Below are 20,722 nucleotides of genomic sequence, written 5' to 3' on the forward strand. Positions count from 1 at the left end.
GGTTTCAGCTACAAAGACAAATACAAAACACACATATTTTTATAAAATGTCCCCACTGTGTCCCCCCCTCTGTGTAGCAGCACATTTTAAGTCACACATATGTATTTCTACATTCAAGGCCGAACACTCAGAATCAGTCGAACACACAGGCTTAGCTGTGCACACAGAGGAACAGCACTTCCTTCAGGAATGCTGAGCAGTTCTCCCCACGTCTTTAAAGACTGTCCTTTCAAGTGCGCCGTTGTTGGAACAAGTTAAGTGTTATCGTAACTGACAATAGTTTGTTTGGGAAAGAATTTCTTCAATAGCTTGGGGCGTGATCGGTACAGTAAAACCCTGATGAGTGAATCTTTCCATTTCTGGTGAACCAGCGTGACCTGCTTTATATATATTAGCTGACCATGGTATACAGTGGGAGGAGCTTCTTTTGACTGTGCTTTTGCTTTGGACCTAAATGATTTTTCTGAGATAATGGAGTGCTTTTCAGGCAGGGTCCACAGGGAGCCCTAATGCATAAACAAACACACGGTGCGGTGTCTCTCTTTATGCTGTTGCCGGGCCTAAAAGGGAGGGACCTGCCATGCTTCAAGTACAATGAAGAAACTCACGTTCCTGGAATTTGCACACATGCGTGCAGAAAAACATAACAAAATTGTAAGATTGCAAAACAAACAGTATAGCAAACCTGGAACTCCCTATAGGATATTACTATAAACAAAGACTTCATAACTTACATGAACAGTACGACGTAATGAAACATAAAGTTAGATAAACAGGGGCCCCATAGTGGGCTCACACATGATGTCAGATAAATCTCCAGTGGCATGTTTAAGAGTTCAAATGGCGCCTCCGATCTGTCTCTTTAATACAGAGGGAATGTGGAGGATGCACTGTGCCAACTCACTCCCTCACCCACCCATCCACCATGCGCTCCCCTTCCTTCAAACGCCATTTTGGCCGCGGCCCAGATGTCAGGGACGTCATTCATCACACCGCTCCCTCTTGTCAGGAATTACACAAGTATGACAAGGACATTTAAATAATTTTTCTTGACATGGTATCATTGTCACAAGTCTCTGCAATTATCCTCCATTACTGGCATCAACTACCAAAGTGTTAACGCGCTCGCTCTTGTTTTTGCCATCTTTTTGAGACGTATTTTCTAAAGTGACATCTTTGTATAGTATCTTTGCTGATTTTAGAAGTTTGAGTAGATTAGTCAGTCTTCTGTGGACAGCAGCCTTTGTTTGGTCACATAAAAGTTGACTGCATCATGTAGACCAGTTGGGAATACATCATTTTAATAACTCCCACGATGATTGTCATATTCAGAGGACCTTAAAGAAATCACTGGCTTTCTTCTGCATTTTTGTCTGTCAGTGATGAGTCAAGTGGGGGTGTTTGAGACAGTCTGTCAGACAGATTCAAGTTATTGTCAGTGTTCAGTCTGGTACTGTAGCATCATAAAAACCTGACTGTTATAAAAACTCAGATTTTTAGATCGAGTTTAGGGTGCTCAATAACTGTTGTGTTGCTTTAAATGCCAGACTGAATTTAGACGTTACCCACCATAGGCCTTGTACAACTGGTCTGTTCTAATAGTCGTGGGCCTTACTTTTATAAGAGAATACACATTTACTAAATTATCTTCCGATTCTCTTTAGTATTCTTTTTCCTTTTTCAACATGCAGTGTCCTGAAAAAAGTACCTCCCCTTTCCTGATTTCTCCAATTTTCACATATTTGTTAAATGTTTCAGATCATCAAACAGATTTTAATATTAGACAAAGACAACCTGAGTAAATTAAAATGTATCAGATCAAAACGTATCAAATGTGTCAGATGCACACAGGTACAAGTAAAACTGCAGGACTTAATCTCAGCAAAAGCAAACACACTATGCCTACATTTATTTTATCACGTGTATAAATATGTGCAAAAGACTTTTCCCCTCTTTTTTAATAAACCCAAACTTTTGTTGAAATGACCACATCTGTGCAACCACTGCCACGGTGCATCATTTTATAAATCTGACCCTTTTCCTTATTTTTGATATGTTGTTAGATAATTGTATGTTTATACTTTATTGATATTTAAATGCAATTTTTATATGAATTGCCATTTAGGTAAAATGTAAAAACTGGTTCGGACCCCGCAGTGGTGTAAGTGTTGGTAGACATACTGTTTTGTAATTCCTTGAGGTGACTGGAGTCCACCTGTACCAAGCAGAGGATTCTGAAAATGCTTTCCAAAAAGTACAAACCTATATTTTTCAAATTCCTGAACTGAAACTGTGTGTTAATACAAGAAATAAGCCCTCTGTAGGTCTCTGTAGACTACCACAATTAAAAAAGTGAAAGCGGCACACATTTTGAAATCTGTGAGTTTTCCTCAACACAGCATTAATCATTCCCGATGCGTAACATACCAACGATTTGTCAGCCCCGAGGCGTCCCATGGGAACGCAAAAGGTAACCTTACACGTCCCTATGATACAAACAGTTCTCATGTTTCCTCCTTTTTCCGAATGCGTAACATAAGAACGTGTTGGGTGACTGAAAGAAACTGAAACATACCGACGTAATAAGTGTTGGTACGCGTTGGGGGCGAGGACGTGCTGTCCTCAAAGCGCGATGAATAGTGAAATGGAAATACTTGAAAACCACCAGGATTCTTCTTAGAGTTGGTCACTTAGTTGAAAAAAGTGACTAAGCGGATGGCCTGTTGGTCATGAAAATGACTAGAAACCCAATAAACACCCCAAAAATGCTTCAATCATGGAATAACCTTCCAAAAGAACAGCCATCTCAGCAGGACTATCAATCAGACCTTTATAGTAGAGCAGCCAGCGCTCTTAGAGTTTGCCAAAGTGTATTATAAGACTTTCAGAAGCAAAAAAAACAACTGAGCTGACGAGTTAAACCAAGAGCGGTTGGTGCAGTGGGTGGTAAACACCATCAATAATAACATCCCCATAATGAAGCATGGTGGTGGCAGCATCATGCTGTCGGGATGTTTCTTAACAGTAGAGACAGTGAGAGCTCATTGAAGAAAACCTGCTGTAGAGAGCAGAGACTGAGGTAGCGAATTATATTTCAGCATAACAGTGGACCAGAGAGCCGAGACAACACTGGAGTGACATGAGGACAAGTGTCCATGGGTAACCCAGCCAGAGCTCAGCCTCAGACCTCATCTGATCTCTGTGAAGAGACTTGAATATGGCAGGTAACAAATGCTTCCCATTGATGATGAAGGATTTACCAAGAAGAATGGGATAAATTTCCAAAATTTAGGTTTGCAAAAACTTTACAGACATACCTGAGAAGAGTTAAATCTGTCATGGCTCTGAAAGGGTCCTAAAGAGTATCGATATAGTTTTTTTCAAAAGACATATTTCTGTTTTTTATTTTTTTATAGATTTACAGTAAATTCTGTTTTCACTTTTTCCTCATTGGCTGATTGAATCCAGTTGTAGTGGGAATGGTGAAATTAAATTCACCACACTATGCAGTGTATAAAAAGTGAAAAATCTCTAAAGACACTGCACATGCACAGACACAGTTGGACCGATTGTTGCACTGTTTTGTAAACTTAGCAGAAAGCTAGTTCTCATTAAACAGACTACAGGGAGTGCAGAATTATTAGGCAAGTTGTATTTTTGAGGAATAAATTTATTATTGAACAACAACCATGTTCTCAATGAACCCAAAAAACTCATTAATATCAAAGCTGAATGTTTTTGGAAGTAGTTTGTAGTTTGTTTTTAGTTTTAGCTATTTTAGGGGGATATCTGTGTGTGCAGGTGACTATTACTGTGCATAATTATTAGGCAACTTAACAAAAAACAAATATATACCCATTTCAATTATTTATTTTTACCAGTGAAACCAATATAACATCTCCACATTCACAAATATACATTTCTGACATTCAAAAACAAAACAAAAACTAATCAGCGACCAATATAGCCACCTTTCTTTGCAAGGACACTCAGAAGCCTGCCATCCATGGATTCTGTCAGTGTTTTGATCTGTTCACCATCAACATTGCGTGCAGCAGCAACCACAGCCTCCCAGACACTGTTCAGAGAGGTGTACTGTTTTCCCTCCTTGTAATCCTCTCATTTGATGATGGACCACAGGTTCTCAATGGGGTTCAGATCAGGTGAACAAGGTGGCCATGTCATTAGTTTTTCTTCTTTTATACCCTTTCTTGCCAGCCACGCTGTGGAGTACTTGGGCGCGTGTGATGGAGCATTGTCCTGCATGGAAATCATGTTTTTCTTGAAGGATGCAGACTTCTTCCTGTACCACTGCTTGAAGAAGGTGTCTTCCAGAAACTGGCAGTAGGACTGGGAGTTGAGCTTGACTCCATCCTCAAGCCGAAAAGGCCCCACAAGCTCATCTTTGATGATACCAGCCCAAACCAGTACTCCACCTCCACCTTGCTGGCGTCTGAGTCAGACTGGAGCTCTCTGCCCTTTACCAATCCAGCCACGGGCCCATCCATCTGGCCCATCAAGACTCACTCTCATTTCATCAGTCCATAAAACCTTAGAAAAACCAGTCTTGAGATATTTCTTGGCCCAGTCTTGACGTTTCAGCTTGTGTGTCTTGTTCAGTGGTGGTCGTCTTTCAGCCTTTCTTACCTTGGCCATGTCTCTGAGTATTGCACACCTTGTGCTTTTGGGCACTCCAGTGATGTTGCAGCTCTGAAATATGGCCAAACTGGTGGCAAGTGGCATCTTGGCAGCTGCACGCTTGACTTTTCTCAGTTCATGGGCAGTTATTTTGCGCCTTGGTTTTTCCACACGCTTCTTGCGACCCTGTTGACTATTTTGAATGAAACGCTTGATTGTTCGATGATCACGCTTCAGAAGCTTTGCAATTTTGAGACTGCTGCATCCCTCTGCAAGATATCTCACTATTTTTGACTTTTCTGAGCCTGTCAAGTCCTTCTTTTGACCCATTTTGCCTAAGGAAAGGAAGTTGCCTAATAATTATGCACACCTGATATAGGTGTTGATGTCATTAGACCACACCCCTTCTCATTACACAGTTGCACATCACCTAATATGCTTAATTGGTAGTAGGCTTTTGGGCCTATACAGCTTGGAGTAAGACAACATGCATGAAGAGGATGATGTGGACAAAATACTCATTTGCCTAATAATTCTGCACTCCCTGTAGTATCTAAGATAAATCATCACTATTTGATTAATGAAAGAAGCAGACACTTAATGCAATAAACTCAGTGATGGGTTTATGAGCCTAAATACTTTTTAAAGCCTCTAGGCTGTTGTTTGATTAACTTGGGTCTGAATCTATAAATATGCTGCCCCGTCTGCAACTTTCCCTTTTCACCAGTTGATAGATGATAACAGGACATGGCCACTGTCATGCACACACTGTAAAGAAAAAGCAAATGAAATTAAGTTTTGGTCTGTGTAACTGGCAGAAACCTCAGCGTACTGGTAAACATCCAAAATTCTTTCCATTTTGTGCCCGATGTGCAGCTGGCTTCCAATAATGTGGAACACAATTGAAGAATGGAGTATAGATTAGGGAGCAGATATCTGGATACTTAAAGATGCCACGCTAAAGGCAGGGCCCATTTCATTATTTGCCTCGCTGCCAGCCAGATGAGGTCAGGGCTCGAGAATGCCACAGAATATGGAAATTAAGATTGTTGGATGGTCAGGCAACTCCGCAAATGAGGGGCTTAATTTGGGAGAAGGAATGCACTAGTAATTCGACGGTAACCGCAGACGGCTTTCACAGCGCACGTTGATGTCGGTGAAAATAGTTTGGGAAACTCTGCGGAACAAATTTGTTGGCCTTTGCTGCGGTATGAGACTGCAGAGGTCTCGCAATTCTTCACAGATCAGTACAGCACAGTTTACACTGATTTCACTGGTGAAGAAGTGTTACCTTTACTGAAAACCCCCAAGGTTCCAGTAATTTGGCCACGATTCACGCTAACAGCTTGCCAGGTTTGTTCTTTGTCTATTTCAAAGAAAAGTGTGATTAGTGGATTGGTCTTCTGGGAGGTCTGGCATCAACCGCTTTCATGCATGATCAATGTGTGGGCCACCGCCACAGAGAATTCTGCAACAGCTAATGGTATGTTAAATAATAGATGAAATAGGAGAAATTTGCTGATTTGTGACCAGTACTACTTGACTTTGGGCCCTCCAAAAACCCAAATCTGATCCGGTTTTGCACCACACAGTTCAGAGGGAAAATATAATTGAACCGACATTTTTATGTCATATTGCAGTCATAAAATGGACAAGAATTTATAAATATGAGTTACATTTTTAATTTTTATTCCCAGGAACATGACTAATTTTGGCCGAGTATTTCAAAAACTGCTGTGAGACAGTGTTGCACACTGACAATATAATTTTTATGTTCTTTTAATAGTTTTTGATGAGTGATGTACTTTAACCCACCTGCTGTAAAATGATCAAATGCTTCGTAAATAAATCAGCTATTAATTGCATTTTTTAAAAGAAGCGTATTTTATGTGGGTCTTACATCATTTTCTTTGTAAGCATCTGAAGACTAAAACCTGAATGGAAAGTTACAAAGCCACGAAACCCTGTAGAAACTGTTACCTTCAGTTATCTTGTGACGATCGCCGTCATGTGTGAAATGACCCTGGTGTTTTGCATCGGCCGTGCAGTAGCACAGTGAACTCGTTGGCCTGCTATGCGTGGAACATCGAGTTGTAATTGTGCCACCCAGCTGTCTATTTGAATCCTTCTACGAACTGATGTGATGAAGGGGGACAGATGTTTTTGAATGTGTGTGTGTGCGTGCAGTACAGTAAATCAAACGCACCACTGCACCATCCATCTCTGTAGCCTCTTTGGTCATGGCAGGCGGCCCTGTGTTCACACACTTGCACAGCTTCATTACTGACAGAAGTCAGCATTACTTAACACCACTGGACAGATCCACAGATGGACTAATGAATCGATCAGACTAATGAAAAGCTGCGAGGAAAAGCAGCTACACAGCTGCTGCAGCCCCCCTAAAACATATACACCCCATCCATGTCCGATGGTTGCACGGCTGCTAGCGTTATATTGATATGATAGTTTACAGTTTCTCTCACACAGTAGTGATGCTTTTCAGTGATAAATATGTATGAAGTGTACATATGCTTTCTATCAGGTGTATTTATCAGACAGAATGCGATACGCAGAGCACCAAACAGGCCAGAGATGCATGATCTTAAAGGTTAGAGATGGATGTCTTTCTATCCCTGCCCAGATGGTTACTTCAGGCAACTTACTCTGCGCCCGTTGTGGTAAATTAATAACATTTAACGATCCTCTTCGGTGTGAAATAACATGATAGATTTGGTCAATCTGCCTTTGTCGTAAGGCCAGCGGAGCAGAAGATGGATGATTTCGGTAAACTATCTCCTCCTTTGAAAATGTGACTCGATCATGATTTGTCCACCCTTGCTTGCTTGGGTTTCACACTCTTCTTACATAACCTTCACATCTGTGTTTCACGATGGAATCAACCAGAACAAAGAGCCAAGGCCATTCATCATGGGCAGAGGCTTAGACAAACAAGTGACTTTTTTGTCTTTTAAGTGGGTGTGATGGAAGATGCAAACTGGGTGGATGTCTTGAATCAGAGCTGTGACGTCAAAGCCGAGCCCAGCTGAGGCCTCCCTTCTTTTTCTTTCAGTCACTGAAAGGCCAGCTTGACCCAAAAAAGTAATATCTCGTTACTACTCAACTTCTGTTGCCAGAGACACTGTTACGAGTGAATGCGCATAATTCTTAATGTGTAAAACTTTGGAAGCAAGGTTCTTTGAAGCTAGTAAAATTACAAACGTTTAGTCACAATAGACACATTTTTAACTAGCAATGAATCCTAAATTCATCGGACTCACACAGACCTAGAGACTGGTCAGCAACCCTGGCGAACTCCTAGGGAAAAATATGTATTCCCCGACCGGTTGATGAGAGATTGCTGGAGGTTGCTGGCTGCTGCTGAGTGAAAACAACTGCAAAGAGGTTGCTGCACTAAAACCCTCCGTGTGATTATTGTGGTTGCAAACATTTTGTGGCATTTACTCTTTGAGCTGCAGTGAAACTTATAAAATTCCAAGGGACCTGGAAATGGAGATATCTGCCTTCAGAATAAACGTTGTGCCTTGCTGCAGCACATTTCAAAAGGCAATTCTCCATTTCTAGTTTGAGTCAGACTTTTGTCACAGTTTCACTATTGCTTAATGAGCAAGCACTTGGCGACAGTGGGAAGTAAAAACTATTTTAACAGGAAGAAGCCTCTGCAGAACCAGGCTCAGGGAGGGGGCGAGCATTTACTGGTTGGAGGTGAAGGAGACAGGACAAAAAACACACTGTGGAAGAGAGCCAGATATTAATAATAACTAATGATTAAATGCCGAGTGCTGAGTGGTGAAGAAGAAACACTCAGTTTTAAGCCTAATCTTCTTAAAAGCGAGAGGGTGTCTGTCTCCGCCCACAGAGGAGTGGGCTGAAAGCTGAAGACTGCCTACTTTTAAACATTCAAGGAACCACAAGTAAGTCAGCAGTCTAAGAGCAAAGTGCTCTACTGGGGTCTTTCAGTTGAGAATGGGCCTGATTTTTCAAGATGTTGTATGTGACAAGAAGGATTGTAAATTAGATTCCGGATTTAATAAGGACATAATGAAGAGAAGCCAAGATGACGAAATATGCTCTCTCTTTCTAATTTTGTTTCTATTTGTATTCCATGCAAAGTATCAGGAACCAGAGCAACCTGCTGACAGGTCTCAAGGCCTGTGTGATTGAGGCCTTGGTTAGCCAGACCTTAAACTGCAGTTTCAAAGAAGGTAACCGATCAGTACAGAAATCCTGAATCGTGCTGTTAAAACCTCCTGTTGTATTTTAACGAATTAACAAGGTCAGTGTGTTAATTGAAGACATGCTTAAGCACAAGTTGTGCGTGCTCTAGCAGAAGAGTTACTGAGGTGCATGGTTTCCAATTTGAAGTAATGAAGAAAGTTGTATGTCTTGGTCTAATGCCTTCCCCTTCATCTCTGTGCCAGATGTGTGCAGATGTGGTCTTCCCTTCAGTACTTTGTCAGTCTCCACTCGCTAGCACTGTGGGAACCCGTGTGGCCCTGTTATCTTTTCCTGCAGCTGGTATACTCTGTGAGCCCTGCGGGGTCAAGAGTGTCTCATCAGACTCGTGTTATTGTACATGACTGTTTCTTTCACTGCGCCTCCTTTAAATTTGATCTGACGTGAGAAGCTGTTTCTCTGTAACAAGTTAAAGCTGCATTCATTTGATTTTTGAACCACAACAAACTGATATCCACACACAGGTAAAGTAGCGTTGCCCTATAACAGGTAACTTGCACATTATACGTAGCTTTCTTATTTATTATGTATACAGAAATGTTGACTTTCCAGCTTAAAACCCCCCCACATGTGTGCACTGAAATAAATGGGACCGAATAACCCAATACAGAAAGTGCTACACAGTGCTAATGTTTACTTTGAAATCAGCTGCTTGATTTATCTTATCTGCCTTCTTTATCTGTTTTTAACAGCTCATATTTTCCTTCTGTCTTGTTTGTACTCCTAAAGTTATTCCCCACATCGCTCAGATTTTTTCCAAGCATCTTGGGTGTTTTACATGCACAGAAGTGCTGAGATCCACCTCTCCAAGGAGGTCTTTAAACAGTAAATCAGAATGACATCTTATACACAGCTGCTTTGCTTGTGTGCTTTTTACCAGTTCAGTGGGGACCAGAGAGGGTGCTTTCTTTCTCTATCAGTACCTTGATTTGACTGGCTTTGTATTCGACTGCAGGTGAGGGAGAATCATGCAAAATCATCTGTACACTTCCAGTGGTAGTTCTGTGTGCTCAGCTACTTACAGTGTCACAGCACTCCACGCTGTCGTTTAAACTGTCAGACTTCTTGGATGGCTTTATTACAAACCTCCACATTAAATATAAGAGAGGTTGTTACCTGAGCAGGGAAACCACACGATGTCTGGTACACAGATTAATGTTAGCCATGAAGCTATTTTTGCATTGAGATGTCTCCATGCTGGCTAATAGGATACAAAAGCCCCAGGACTGAATTTCACAGCTCCATCTGTACTGAATGTACTGCAAACCAAGGGTTGGAGGCACTGAGTTGTCCCACCACATAATTAGCTCCCCACTAAAGCTGAAACTCCACAATGAACCCTCGTGGCCTCGCACATGGTCAGCAGGTGGACCAACCTGTCTGCTTAGAAGGAAATATGCTACTTGCTAATGTTGCACACTTAGACGGGTCAAGCGCTCAGGTTGCAGTCAGCTCGTGGTCAACTCGGGAGTGACGAGCTGTGATTTATTGTAAAGGCACAGCCGGTGTGAGCATTACAGTATTTGGTCTCTGTTTGCATTGCAGGCAGATATTTTGTGGTTAGAAGGGATTTTTGCAAAAGCCACTGGATAGTTTCAGAAAAATGGCTGGTGACAACTGTGGAATAAAATGATCGATGATGAACTCTTTGGATGAGTTATCCCGTTGCCTCGCGCAGAGAAACCATGGGACACAGTAAATAACTCTGAGTCAGGGGCAGGTTATGGATAACCTTGCTGAATGATGTAGCCTGATTGATTTAGTTAATATAAGTATACCGGTCCTCTGTCTTTATTTGTGCAAAATAGCTAATGGAAACAGTTGGCTAATGCTGTAGTTACTCATCAGGCAGCTGCAAGGAATCCCTGACATTCAACACTAGACTGTAAAAGTGATGATACAGTAAAAAAACTACACAAGTGTAGTTTTGTCCTTTTATTTTCATTTTATTCCCCAATTTAAACTGTACTAAACAACTTTTTAGCATTTTTTGTCCCATTACAAATAAATACATAATTCAGAAACCATTTACAAATGTTTTTTCAATATAGTAGCAAAAACTATTATACACATTTACAAGGCCTGAAATAGTCCCTCCGTGTTATAAATGCAAGGCTTTTCGTTTTATATTTCCAGTTTATGAGCAGCAGTTTCACAGGCCGTATTAATGATAGATGGTGACAGTCGGGTCTGTTAGGTGTTGATGTCTTGCTGACTGCTTCCTGTCAGACGATAAAGCCAACACCTGAAACGAGAGAAAATTGGAGGCATGTTCACTTTAGTTGGATTAAAAAACCTTCATCCAAACCTTCTCTGATGCCAAAAAAACGTTTTTTCTCTTTCGTTGTATTTACGTGCACTGAATGTACAGATTTTTACTTTTGAGACTATTTCTAACAAACCACACAGTCAGTTTTTATTAAAACGGTTTGTCTCAGTTTGACTCCCAAACAGTTCAAATAACATATCTGAAAGGACCTTTCTGATCAGCCATAGTATCAGCAATGCAACAGTGTAATTCTCACCTCTTTTCCTATATTTGACATCTGGAAGGCCACAAAGCCTAACACATTGTCCGTGTGACTCAAAGTCTGTTCAGTTTCTCCATCCCCGATTCTCACAGAGAATCTCCTCACAGAGGCCATCAGAGGAGGGTAAAAATCTTTTGAGCTCCTCTTCCTCGCGTTTTGATATTTTTGGACTTCATCATATCTGCCCCTGTGCTGGACATATGAGAGGCTGTGATGTTCAGGTGAAACGGTCGATTCCACCGCCATGGCTTTTGATGAGCAGAGGTACGCCTGTCACATCGGAGCGCTGTCTTGCTTGTGTCTTCTGTTTGAATGGGACTGCACAACCGGACATAGAGTGAAGAAACTGTGCTGCTGCAAGCCGTGTGCTCACTGGTCAAAGGTTTGTGTTTATGAAGGATAGTGACGTCGCCTACGCTCTCTTTCTCAACTTTACTCTCTATAAGGGCTTGGACTTGGAATTGCTTGATGGTTTCTGACGTCAATGAGTCCCATTGCTTTATCAGCTTTGACCAAATATGGCCATGATGCACTATAACATATGATATCGCAGCTTTTTCTGGTATGAAAAAATATTTTGTCATTCCCGCCCTCTGCTTTGTGTGAAATAATACACAGCAGTAACTGCATAATAGGTAATATTTTCTGGACCAGTATGTACGATGCAGAATCAGCAGTTTGCATTGCATTGCATTTGGGAGATCACACAATCTGTACAGTAAAGGGAGAAAATGTAAATAAAATAAAAAAAATAAGAGGCAGGATGGAGCCATGCTTCTATGTTGTTTACAACAAATTCGGACTCTACCATTTGAGAGTTGCAGCTCAAATTGAGAGTCTGCAGACAAAGTAACATTTTGCCAAGCATCTTCTGCTGAATCCCATCTGCTTCATGGTTTATGTGTTCAGAGAAGCTCTTTTGCATACCTTAGGTGTGCAGTGGCTATTTTAGTTACTGTTGCCCTCCCATTAGTTCGAATAAGTCTGCCCATTTTCTTCTAACCTCCAGCATCAATAAGGCGTTTTCACTCACTACTACTCACTCCTTTTCAGACTATTCTCTGTGAACCCTAAAGACAGTTACATGGGACAGTCGCAGTCCATATTTCTGATAGCAAGCAGCTGAACAGGTGTACTTAATAAAGTTGCTGTTGAATGCATGTCTTCCAGTGAGTTTAATGTTGCGTAATATTACTAGCTTAACCAGAACATTTTCAGAGTTAGCTAATGTGATATTGTCAGAATGAGTGAATCCAGCATTATTTCCTTCAACACTTAAATGCATCTAAACTGTGTCCAAACTTGATATTTCAGATTCGATTTACACCTTTACTCTAACACCATTTGGTAGCAAAGTTAGCTAGAAAATGTTTGAATGCTAAGTGTAGCCGTTGTCTAGCATTAGCTAATTGACCAGTACGCCCCACTACTTTTCTATGTATTGTCTCTTCAGTTGTTGAGTAACCAAGAGAGTGTGTGATATTTCTGATTTATCCAAATTATTTGATTTCCCACCTGGAGCAGCAACGTTATTCTAGTAATAATACTTGAGCTTCCCTTTAGCGAGACCCTAGCGAGGCAAATGGCCGCCATGTGAATGTGTTGAATTCTGTTTACATTTTTAACTAATCTCTTCTTGCACTGTTTTATAGTATCCTGTTTCAACAGGAAATGCACCAGATTGTAAGTAAAGCAGGCTGCTTCAAGACAACTTTAAAGTGTCATAGAAACAAAGTGCATCACCGTGAAGGTGCTGTGCATCGTTAGCAGACGTTAACAAGTGGGACACACAGACCCGCACGCAAAGGGATGTGACAGTGCCAGGAAAATATTTCATCAATCAGAGGTTGATGATTTTTTTTTCCTCTCTGTCTCCTGAGGCTTCTCATTCCTAATGCTGTTCCAGATGAAAAGTGGTGGGAGTTGAAGATCACAGCAAGTTGAGCTCCTTGCCCTTCTTCTCTTCTTGTTCTTAGGACAGACTGCACTTGGGAGACAGACACTAGTAAATCAAGTTGAGTGAAATCTGGCAGAGAAACTGGGGAGGTGGTACAACTTCAAAGGCTGCCTGAGGAAGAATATTAGATAACTAAATAATCCATCAGGAATCAGAGAATGTGATGAAAGTAGTGCTTCAATTTTACTTAGTTTTCTCACAAAGCTTTGTCATGAACTGTTACATTTAAGGTTTCCTGTGTGGATAGCTGAGGTGAAAGTTATAACCAGGCGGGTTGTTTTTTCCTTTTCATCTTACAGTACATTAAGGGGTGTCTTGTAACCTGAGGTGTGCCAAGTCTCAGCATTTTTTATGAGTTACCTTCATCAGTTCTGAAACCCTGATGTGTAATTGAAATATTGCTAAGCACTCATAATCTCATGCTTAAACAAATCTTCTAACTAGCTGATGTGTGGGCGGGTAGCAACGGATATGGTGAAAATCCTCAGATGAGAAAAAGGTCATGCTGGGGTTTTTTGGTTATGAAAGAAGAGTAGAGAAAGGGAGGAAAATAGGGCCACCGTGTTTCCTCCTCCAAGATGTGTTAAATGAAAGCTCACATAAACCCCTCTGAAAGTAGATTAGCAAAAATATCTTTTCCTCTTAGGTTTTATTCAGACAGCAGCAAGTCTTTAAAAGGGGGTGAGGGGGGGTTCCTTATCTAAACATTGGAAGGAATCTTATTAATCAAAGGCACCAGTGCATGAAACAGAAGTCTAGGTTTTGGTCTAGAGTAGCATGGCAAAAGTCACTCGTTTTTCATCGTTTCCACCCAAACAGTGGAAGCTGGCACCTCGTTATAGGAAAGCTCAATTATAATATCAGGTTGGATGTTATTACTGTTGATTATGTGCTTTTGAAGACCCAACTTGCCCCGGAGTTCACTTCCTCTCCTCTTCCTTGGTTGAGACGTGCTCTTTGAAATCTAACTCGCCTTGGAGGTTAATGAATCACCATCTTGGCTCCCTGTTTTACTTTCACCCTTGCTCTTTGTGACATTGACGCGCGCACATACACACACTGCATTTAAACCCAAATGCAGATTTAGATATTTGAATACCAGTTGGAGTTGGCTCCAAACTTCAAACTTTAAGTGTACATAAACTGGAACATTTGTGCTTGTCAAAGATCTAACACACTCATTAATTCCCATATTTGGCCGACACGGAGCGACATTAGCAGAGTCATGTTTGTGTACTCTGTTGAGTGTACGCCCTTTTTAGGTCTGTTTATATTAATTTATTTGAAAAATATCCATAAAATATATTAAAAAATGAAGTAGCCACCCTGACATCACCCACTGATATGTCACAGGTGCATGAAAACACTTGAATACTCATAGATCTTTAAAGTTAAAGGTTAAAGTTAGATTTTTAACCTATCATAGGATATAAACACCCCAAATTAGGCTTTGCTTCATCATCTGTTATTTCCCAATTGGGACCATCCATCTGTCCATTTTCTTCCTCTTATCCAAAGAGATCACAGGGACAGCAGCCTAAGCAGCACAGACCTCCCTCTCCCTATTTACCTCCTCCTTTCCTCCTTTCCAGGCTAGCCAAGAGATGCAATCTCTCCAGTGTGTCCTGGGTCTGCCCCAGGGCCTTTTCCCAGTCAAACATACTTTGAACACTCCAACTAGCAGACGCCCAGGAGGCATCCTTGTCAGATGCCCAAACCACTTCAACTGGCTCCTTTCAATGTGGAGGAGCAGTGGCTCCGAGTCCCTCTAGAATAACTCCTCACCCTATCTCTAAGGGAGAACCCAGTCACCCTTTGGCGAAAGCTCATTTCTGCTGCATGCATGCCCAATTTTAAGCGAGTCCAGTTTTTCTTGATCAGCATTGTTCTTCCTGCATCCAAGGGTTGACAAACTCTCCTCTCTAGTACCCTGGCATATATCTGGCATAGATCAGGAAGGCTAAGGAGAGTTGTCCCCCTGTAGGTTGGAGCACATCCTCTGGTCCCCCTTCTTAAAGATGGGAACCATTGCTCCAGTCTGCCAATCCAGAGGCAGTGTCAGTTATTTACTGGTTTTACAAAATAGCAATAAGGTAATTTCTGTGGTTTGGGGTCTGTTTTAAGAAGGAACATTTGTTGCATTGTCTGCACGGCCTTCATTTGCAGTCAAGTTGTGGAGCGTGTTAGCTGACACACACATCAGCAGAGCTTCTTAATGTTTGCACGCTTGACTTACTGGGTATTTGCTCAGCCTCCGGTATAGTGCGTGGTTCTTCAACATTTACTTTTCAGCATCAGTAGCAGAAAGGACACAACATTAGTCATATGACTAGAGATCCTGCGCAATATGCTCAGAAATAGACTGTTTTGGAGGTTTCCATATCAGTTATTTGGTTTCAAATGTCAGATGAGCAAACTGTCCAGGGTGCACGCTGCCAGTCACCCTATGACAGCTGGGCTCTAGCCCCTATGACCCTGAACTGGATAAGTGGAAGAAAACGAATGGGTGGATGTTAAAATGTGCTGAATTCACTTGCATAGACATAACAGATCTTAGATATTCGAACTGTTGAGGCACGGTTGGAAATTTCCAGCAGCATGTTTTACCACTTTCTAACAAGTGAGTCTTCACACTCATTTGTCTCCTTCTGGATTTGCAGACTCCCACATGCAACCACTTTGGAATAATTATAAACAGTCTAAAGTAAAATGTTTATTTTTGTTCATCTTCAGACACGTATAAACCGAAGTGTTACACTTGGCCCAACAGCTGCCACATCTTCAGCTCCATAACCAACAAAAGCAAGCCTGTGTATTATGGTCTCTGTCATCCAAGGAGGCTTTTGGCCACGCTGTGACTTATGAGTTGTTACAGAAGCCCCCCACAGTCTAAGTGACTGCAGCTAAGCGGTGCTGAGTGTGGGGCTTTACACCAGATTTGATTTGTCTTATTTGAGAGCACATTCTGCGGCTCTTTCCCACACAGAGCCAGCGTAAGTTTTGCTGCAGTTGCTTAGCAGCGCTTTTTTCGCCTCAGCAAAAAATTTCTACAACCCCCTACATTGAGCCTCAAGTGCCCCAAACCCACATGCACAGCCCTGCATCGTGCTGCCTTAGCACAGGCCCGGGAGGCAGGCACTCGACCCGGGTTATTACAGGGCTGTTTATGACCCAAGGATAGCAGCTGAAGGCCCCCGTTCAGTGAATCTGCACGTCTTTCAGAATGCGGGCCCTGCTGTGCTGCTAATGGGCCCTATCCAACATACCCTTCACCCCCACCAGTCTCTCCTGACTGAAGATGTGGGTTACTACATCTTGTGATATCAGATCTCCTGTGCTGTGAATTCCTCCAGAGCCTGTAATGATTCCCATCATTAGGAGGGATGTGTGGTTGAGAGAAGAAACCAAAAAGAAAAGAAAAAACAGACCTCAGGAGGCCCAGCAAGAGCAACAGTTTTGCTTAATTAAAAAAAAAATCTCATCATTGTTCCAGAGGGACAACATATCGTTGCAACAACTTGTTGCACAGCTTGATAATAACCTGCAACTGCCTCCTTCAGCTGCATCACATCACTGCAAACACGCTCTCAAAAGGCTTCCATTAACACCCTGCCCTGTCTTCACACCTCTGCAATCATGTGTAATTGCAGTGTGAACTGTGTACGATTATGTAAAAGTTGCGCAACCGTCAGCTACCATTACAAATAGCTATGACTGTTGACACTTTGGGACGCAGCTGTTCTTGTTCCCACACCGTAAGGTGGAGCTGGGGCATCTGCTGATGTGACGAGAATTTCATTTAAAGCATTCTTGAATCCATAAATTGTCTCACCAGTGCTGTTGGTGTTTTAACTCAAAGGACTTTTGCTACTGTGGCTTTGTTTTTTCAGATTGCCGTGTGGGCCAACAATGGAGATGCAGTGTTCATCAGGGAATTCACGCTGATTCGGCGAGATCACCTTGCTGAAGAGCCTCTGCATGATGGCGGCCAAAAACCAGAAGACCCGGTAAGTTTAAAAGCATCGCCGTTCATCTCTGTTAGCAAAAACTTAATATGTATAGCACGTTTTATTGCAGGTGAAAACACAATGTGCCACACAAAGCAGGAGCACAGCATAAAAGGTAAAAGCAGCTTCCCCATGTCTGGGGACCCAGGGAATAACCAAGGCAGCCTCTTCCAGATGACCTTAAGGGGGTTCTAGCTGGTTATTACCGAATTCCCACATTCCTGCTTTTTAATTTCAAACATAAACTTCAAATATCCAATTCTCCTTCCCTTAGAACTCGCATTTAAATAAATCGAGATGTCAGATAAAACTAAAACAGCCAATAAATCTATCGCAGTGTGTTTACATAACACTTCGCAGCAGAGGAGTGAAAAATCATCTATGTTACACCTCAGTAATGAATGCAAGTGAATGATGATTGTGGGACCTTGGGAGAGGAGGTGTAATCTGACTGCAGGCTGACCCAGCTTGATGCAAAACAGGGCAGCACACGCAAACGCACTAACATTTGTTGCGTGTTCGGGGGTGGGGTGCCCCATCGCATTCCTCGCGCTCTGCCATCACCTTTGATGACACATGATTCCTGCCTGTGGCAGTTTTTGTCAGCTGATCTCTCTCCCAGATGTTTTATCTAAGCGGTCGGGGAGGGAGGTATGAAGGTGTCAAACTGATGTTGTTGCAGGCATTGATGTGTATCCTCATCCTCAGTGATGGGATTAGTCCTGGTGTGATAACAGAGCAATCTTTTAAAAGTGATTGAAGGCTTTTTAACTATATTACGTTAGCGCCAAGAGTTAGCTCAAGGTGAGTTTTTACGTTGCGCTTTTGTGTTTTCTGTGAGCACGTTTTGTCGTTGACGTGACTTCACTCGCATTTTTCTGGTTTACGTGCCTCTGTGACCTCTGCAGAAAGTCCTTCAGACACGTGTTTCCACGCCTCGGCAAATAACCATCTGACCTCAACGTATTGAATATTCACCAGCCTTCAACAGATGCTCACCACTAATCAAACAGTGACATTTCTTTTGAAATAAAATATCTGCTTGAACTCGCCATCGTGCTTTCAAGCAGGATCGTGAGGACTTATTTGACAACTTGCATGTGCTGGATAGTCTTACAGATCTGCAAAGGGCAAAGGTCATTTTGAGTTTTGGGAGGGTTCTGACCACGCCTTCTTTGTAATGTTCGTGTGAACTCTAGATACCACCTGCCCTTAAATGATTTAACTTTTATATGCCGGAGAAATATTTAACGGGAAAAAGAAACTATAAGGAGTCAAGAATTCAGATGCTGTTATACATGTTTACAGTTAGAAACCACAAACGCCATCTTTACAGCGTTTGGATTTCATGCTGAACCCAAACAGCAGTGTGATTTATGACGCACTGACCTCGAGCAAATGTTTGAATTTGCACGAACCGCTTTTTAAATGATTTTCAAGCCAAACATCATACAGAGAGTATTTATGTAACCACTCTGACATACTGTAGTCATGCCATCCCAGCCTCAGCTGCTCTTTATAGGCTTCATTAGAATGACTTTTGTTACATTCAGCACACAGGTGCTTTGGTTGTGATAGCCCCACATTTACTGTAAATAGATAGAATGACTTAACTCTGTGGGAAAAGCACTTCTGCCTCTTTATTTTAGATGAAATGATAGAAAGCTGCAATCTGTAAAATCTGATGACAGACCAGTAGAACGAAATTGTCATGATCTAGAATGACTTTTAGAGAACATTCAAGGCCAAAGCAGACATTACCAGCAGTTAACCTGCATGTATAAAATCTACAGTTTTTTTTTCTACTTACTTAACTGAATAGCAGAACAGAAATAGAGGATTTCTTAAACTGACGTTACAAATGCTGCGTTTTGCTAAATTTATGATGCTAATGTGTCTTCAGATGAGGAGCTCACAGACTCCCAGGAGCCATACTTGCGATTCCTTTCAGCACTCAGCTGTTTTCAGTCTCTGTGTGCTTGTGGCGCTGTTCTGTGTTGGATCTAGGTTCAATATTAAGGTTGACTCAACGCCAAGATAAATGCAGCTTAATTAGCAAGTGACCCAGGAGGCAGATCCCCTCTAAAGTATATTCCCTTTCTCTCTCGTTTAACTTTCACGACTATATGCCAGGGTTGGTCGGTGGGCAATATGACTGACCTCCCCAGCACCCTTTACCCCATCCCCCAAGAGAACCGCAGATGAATTGTTCTCTCCAAAGGAAAGTGTTTTTCCTGGCAGCCTCAGCGCGATCTACTTCAATGGAATAGAGCTGTCTCGTACAGCTGAGGTCTAACATACCTTTGTTAATTAACCCATATTCATTATATGATGGCATGCGCTTACTGTAGCACTGTCAGCATTCATAAACATATATTAAGTAAATTTATGGGATTGAGAAGTTCCTGATTCAAAGTGTGCAGGGGGTCTGGTGGCTGAAATGTTGGCGGCTTAGTCTGAGAAAGTTTTTTTCCTTGTAATGAGACTGAATGAGTGAGAATGTGAAGATAAACAGAAAATCTGCTCATAAATCTAGCACTGGCTAGTCCTGCTCTTTGTTTGGCCACGAATATTTTTATTTTCCCTGCGTGCTCCTTTGATCTGCTGAGGTTTAAAGAACTGCGGCTCACTAAAATCCTTCAAAACGATGAAAACGTATCATTTTTACCTCATTTATACAAAAGAATAAAACACAAATAAATAACGTAAATCCTGTTTAACTGCAAATCATTTTAACATATCGAATTTTGAAACATTCAGTCATCTACCTTCACAATGTCATCGATAGGTTGTCTGGCCATATGCAAGGAAAATGCAAAACCATCGGGAACACCTCCTAAAACCATCATCAGCGAACACACTTTCCAAATTATTAAAAATACACACTTTAAACACATTGAGAGTGCAAACTTCTGCCACAGCAGCGCACTCATTGGACACTATTTACTTTTAAGGGAATATTATTGTGTTTATTTAGTTTTCCTTGTTCTTTTTAAACCTACTTTAAGACATTTGTGGTGTGAAGGTGCAACGTGCAGGTTTTTATATAGAAATAAATATATATTTATGTAATATAAATGATAAATGAAAAATTATTCCAGTTACAAAGCGACCATGATGCAGAAATGTTGTCATGCTTCTCTGGAGCGTTCGTGATATCACGGGGCTTGGTTAGTGCACATGGCATGTGTTGCATGCACATCTCTAATAGCATTATTGATGCTGATCATTGCATGCATGCTTTGAAGTAGCATTTGGTTAATGCAATAAGCTATGCTTATTTTAGCAAGACTAAGTGCACACGAGTGCTAAACTGACCTGCCATCAGTTCAGAT

At 41.6% G+C, this 20,722-nt stretch overlaps 1 protein-coding gene across 3 annotated transcripts in view; it reads left to right on the forward strand.

Annotated features, from left to right (window-relative positions):
- LOC113018600 (ADAMTS-like protein 1) overlaps nt 1-20,722 on the forward strand; it is a 102,332-nt gene that overhangs the window by 19,336 nt on the left and 62,274 nt on the right. For 2 of the 3 annotated variants that reach the window (XM_026161740.1, XM_026161739.1), the window contains one exon: nt 17,271-17,387. In XM_026161740.1, the coding sequence (XP_026017525.1) occupies nt 17,271-17,387 (117 nt within the window). Of the gene's footprint in view, nt 1-17,270; nt 17,388-20,722 lie in introns of those variants that run through there. The other variant, XM_026161743.1, reaches the window with a different exon arrangement.

This window comes from Astatotilapia calliptera, chromosome 3, assembly GCF_900246225.1.
Source record: "Astatotilapia calliptera chromosome 3, fAstCal1.2, whole genome shotgun sequence".
In the NCBI taxonomy this organism is placed as follows: domain Eukaryota; kingdom Metazoa; phylum Chordata; class Actinopteri; order Cichliformes; family Cichlidae; genus Astatotilapia; species Astatotilapia calliptera.